This window comes from Neltuma alba, unplaced genomic scaffold (assembly GCF_004799145.2).
Source record: "Neltuma alba isolate B1F8T4 unplaced genomic scaffold, ASM479914v2 tig00001864_pilon, whole genome shotgun sequence".
NCBI lineage: Eukaryota > Viridiplantae > Streptophyta > Magnoliopsida > Fabales > Fabaceae > Neltuma > Neltuma alba.
Window position 1 is genome coordinate 49,675 of NW_021632647.1, and position 5,084 is coordinate 54,758.

Consider the following 5,084-nt stretch of genomic DNA (forward strand, 5'->3'; position numbering starts at 1 on the left):
AAGTAAAATGTATCTTTTTAATTCAAAATAATTAACATTGATAAATAATACATAATAAATGAATAGATTATTATTTTCTCATTGTTCCTGTTTTACATTATCAACAGAAAAATTAGGAGGCCAATGAAATAACGATCTGTTCCTCTTCCCATAAATAAATAAACTTTATAAACTTAGAGTGCTTTGTATAATAGAGTTGTGAAATGGAGCTTCTACTTTGTTCCTTTTATCATTCCATCTGTAGGCTATATTTGCATATGTTTTATACACACGTTAAACTTGAAGATAAGCTTCTTGATTACATAGGCTCTTTTATTGTTTACTGCCATCCTATGCAAGCTTTTCTGACCGAAAGCTCTGCAAAACCCAACTCAGCTCGAATCCTAACTCAAAAACCTCTACAAGATGTCGATTACTCTGAAGCATGATTTGTAGACGTATATGTCCTTCTTCCACCAGCCCTCCGATAATTACCATTTGGTATAATGGCATGCACATTATATCAGCTCCGTACCATAGGAGTGATTCCTATGTGATGCAAACATCGGCTATATGATTAGGATGATGGAATTTGCACTTACCTTAACAATGTTTACCACAGCCTCATTGTTTTGGGAATGTTTTTGAATTGGCAAAATACTCCCACTTTCTGGAACAATGGAGCTCCTCTGTGACTCTGTTGGGGTCTTGAACTTAATTCCTGGTAGAGCCAAAGCAAATTAAAAAAGAATGGAAAGAAGAAGAAGAAGAGATGTTTCACTAGCTTAGGTTAGTCTCCAGACTCAACTCACTTAAATTTTTTTGCATCAAAAAGAAGAGATGTTATAATAATAAGAAAAGAAATATGCATGGTACATTTCTCCCAACATAATGCCCTAAATCCAGTTCTCTATGCTGACTGGTTAGGAAAGAGACAGGCTGTCCAAAAATTGAAATGTTTCCATTTCAAAGGGCCTAATGGAATGCTATAAGATGTTCAGGTTGTCACGCCCAGGAAGGTATCAAGAAAAATAGCTTAAAAAGTATAAGTTGGTATCAGTATGGATAAAATATATTAATATAAGATATAAAATTACGCTTAGGACTTATTTGTTAAATTGGGTGGGAAACCCACAAATATCAATCCAATTAAGTTGAATAATAAAGTGTTGAATCAAGAACTTAGCAAGCACCAACAAGTGTAAAAGAAAATCCTCAAATCAATGCTAAAACTACAATTTTAGTTGTCAATATTGAACCAGAAGCGCGCTAAATTTTCTAGCTAATATATTATACATATCCCATTTGAAAGAAAATCACAAAATTGAGACATGAATGGCCAAAGCCATTTGTACCAAAATAATATGAATATCACTACTTCACCTTAATGTTTATTAAGAAAAAATACATTCTGAACCAGATAAAAACACTAACATGTGCAGACAGGGTGAATCAAGTAGCATATTCAAACCTAGTCAAATCAAATTGAATCAAGTAAAATAAAATCCTTCAATACTGAAAATAATAAGGTATATCATGTAACCAAACAAAACCCATATGAACAAAGGCGGTTTGATTATTTTGTCAGATGAAGTGTTGGATTATCTTCGTTACTCATCCCTTTCTCCCAAAGGCCAAATGAAGTTAGTTTATGAGTTAACAGCAAAACTGAACACGTAGAATCAAGTGGATCAGTAAACTAGAATTGGAGGAATTAACAGGTTCAAAACATTAACCAACTAACAAAGCAAGAGTATTTTTAAAACCTCGTCACATAGTTTACTAATCATAAACCAGAATTCTGATTTGGAAAAGGATGGTTTTAATGCAGCACTAGTGACGAAGAAGGTCAAATGGAAAATATGGCCCACGAAAGCCTACTGATGAAGGGTTCTATAATCCAACGAAAGGTAAAACAATGTCTCTATACATGATTCTTACTCCAAAACGCCTTCTCAGATAAGCTTTAAAACTTGGGGCTAAATTCAAATGGAGAGATCCTAGTGTAATATGAAGCTCTTTGCATGCTAGATATGTCATTCCCAACCTAAATTAAAGCAAACCACATAAACATTAATAATGCGTCGTACCAATACAAATGAAGAGAAAACAGGTCTACAATTGCTACATCTTAGTCCATATTCTTACCTTCAAACCTTTCCATTCTTCATTTTCCTTGCAAGATCCAGTTTAGACTGATACAACTCTAATAATTGAGTTGCTTCCTGCCCCTGACAAAGGAGAAACCTCCTCAGAAAATAACTTTCACTATATACAAATGTTGCAAACAATGTTTTCTTTTCATTAGACCCCTTGACAACAGAGCTTGAATGACAGCACCTCTCGGAACTATTCGCCTTTTCAAGCTCAATGTAAAAACTGTAGGATATTTGCTAGTAGTAGAAGACTCACAGCCCAATTTATGGACAAGAAACTCCATTATTGCATCGATCTTATCCTCTGCTGCTGCCATACAGAAGGGAACTTTCTAAATGCCACAAGAGTGTCATGGTCAGACCAACCCCACTTTTTATAAACATCAGCTCTCTTTGCCAATGAGGATTTGTTTAGACAGAAGAATACATGAATAGCCATAAGAAATTGATACTTCAAAGGATTGATCCCTATATTCTTCACTTCTTCTACAATGTCCTTAAACACATTAGGGCTTGCAGTTAATGTCCTAGGATACACTTGCAACAATTTGATGACATTTGATTCAGGAACTCCTGCTTCTCGCAATAGCTCCATATTAGGCCGGGCAATTGTGTTGGCGTTAAGAAGAATGCCCGAGCAATATTGAAGAGTTTTAATAAGCTTCTCGTCAGATTGAGACACATCTCGAAAGAAGTCAAAGGAAGGAATGAGCTGCTTCCTTAAGCTTCTTGACATGATTCTAGGACAACTACATATGAGCCTAGGGATGTCTGAGCTCGAAACGCCTCTGGATTTGAAAAATTCAATTTTGGGCAGAAAGGTTTTCTCAGGATCATATCGGAGAAACGATGGGATCTCAGCAATGAAACGAACAATCTGGGGCTGAGAGAATCCATGACTTTTAAGGAAATTGATAACCAAATCAGGCTTATCCGGCGTTTCGAAGCTGACACGCTTAGAAGCTGAAGCAGCTTGTTTGGGTGACAAGCCACAGGTGTCAATGAGATATGAGACGGTGAAAGAATGCCCATTGGAAGAGGTTGAATAAGCATACCTTGATGAAAACCACTGGGTTTGAACACAAATCAGATGTTGCAATGTTGAAGGAGAGACTGCGCTGATACCGATAGCTTTGCGGAGAGAAGGCAACATGGACTCCGTTCGTTTCGAAGACTAGAGAACGAAGCGTAAAACCCTTCTGCGCAGCATCGCCTATATTAAATGCATTTTCTGGTTTTACATTTTACCCTTTTTTTTTTTTTAAAGAAAGTCCATTATCCATCTACTGCTTCTAATCCTATGTGTAAGGGCTTGTTTAGTAATATTATCTAAATATATTATTACTGCATTACAAAAGCAAGACATAATAACAGTCTGCCACGTGGCAGCACATTATGCAGATAAATTATCTTTATTTTTTATTTTTGTGAAAGCCATGTTTCTATGCATGATCCCCTATTTATGTGTTTTTTTTTAATTTAATTTAATCCAATTTTAAATTGGTTCATGTTGTATGTATATACCATAAATAAACGTCTAATACATAAACAAACATCTATTTGCACTCATGCAATGCATGTTTACTGAACCAGTTTATTAAAAAGATAAAACCATATTTTAGTACAGGGCTTATTAACACAAGAAGATGGTGTTGTGATCAGAGTGGGACAACCAATAGGGGTTGGGTTTAGCGGAAAGAGCTAATCTTTTACAACGTGACGAATCAAGGTTTGAATTCCTGTTAGGAGAGGTGTCCACATTTAGTACCCGACAGTATCTCGAATAGGATTACCTCCAATAAGAAGATAGCTATACTTTGGCAAAAAAAAAACAGGATGGGATATAGGCTGAACATTAGGTATCCTACCCAGTCTAGGAGTATTATTTACTCCTTTTTGTTCTTTTTATAGTAACGTGAAATTTAAATTGACTTGGTCATTTTAATAAGATCGTAAGTAAAGTTGTTTGGACATTTAATATGTTTTTACTATTGTTTCTAATTAGTTTTATGAATTGACTTGGTCATTTCATAAGGGCATACGTAGGGAAAAATTTTATTTCATATATATTTATTACTTTTAACTAATTTTAGTTATTTTTTTAAATCATGTACTACTACGTCCCTTATTATAAGATCCTTTTAATTAAATTACACAATTTAATAAAACAGTTAAAATTAGTTTAAAACAATTAATATGTAGCAAATATAATTTTTTTCCAAATATACCCCTATATATAAATGAGGAGATGTGGGAGAGTAATAGTCAGATAAATAAAGAAAGCGAATATATTAAATACAGTAAACTAGGGATAAAATAAGAAATAATATATTAAATATTTAGACAAATTCAAAAATAATTTTATATAAAAAATAAATCTATTTAAAAAATTATAAGAAGGGGAGGGAATAATTTTAATAGTGGAAGGTGGACATCCCAGTTTGTCATCTGGATGCACTGACAGCATCATACTGGAAGGGGAGTCTTCTAACTGCCGCAAGAATGTCATTATTAGGTCAGACCAACCCCACTTTTTATAAAATTCAGCCTTATTTGCCCATTTGGATTTGCAAAACAACGAGCATACATTAACAGCCATAGCAAATCGAAAATTCGAAGGACCAAACCCATGTTCCTTTACTTTCATAACAGTAATATTGAGATGTATAGTAGCCTTTAATAATTTAAATTTACATGTACTAGCTCTAGTCCTTAATATAAAATTTTGTTTGATTTTTATTTTGATTCTAAATATAAGATCCTAATCCACTTTATCTCTCATATTTGTACTCCTCCGGTCCTTAATATATGACCCAATTCTTAAGTTGATTTTGGTCCTAATATAAGACCCATTTATCATATTTATCATTTTCTCTAAATTATCCCTATGGATACTCTCTCAACCATAATCAAGTAGAAGAGGGAGATGGGTATTAAGAAAGATGATTA

At 34.0% G+C, this 5,084-nt stretch overlaps 1 protein-coding gene and 1 long non-coding RNA gene across 2 annotated transcripts; both read right to left on the reverse strand.

The window, feature by feature from the left end:
* Positions 1–1,762: 1,762 nt before the first annotated feature.
* Positions 1,763–2,257, reverse strand: LOC114712969 (uncharacterized). Its single transcript, XR_003737294.1, has 2 exons — positions 2,128–2,257; positions 1,763–2,026 (listed from the first exon to the last, which is right to left on the reverse strand). It is a non-coding gene; the product is annotated as an uncharacterized LOC114712969 (long non-coding RNA).
* Positions 2,258–2,281: 24 nt separating this feature from the next.
* Positions 2,282–3,288, reverse strand: LOC114712982 (uncharacterized; the record flags this gene model as incomplete). Its single annotated transcript, XM_028897559.1, has 2 exons — positions 2,476–3,288; positions 2,282–2,449 (listed from the first exon to the last, which is right to left on the reverse strand). Coding segments are annotated over exons 1-2 (981 nt in total), but the record flags the coding sequence as incomplete, so codon positions are not given.
* Positions 3,289–5,084: the final 1,796 nt, after the last annotated feature.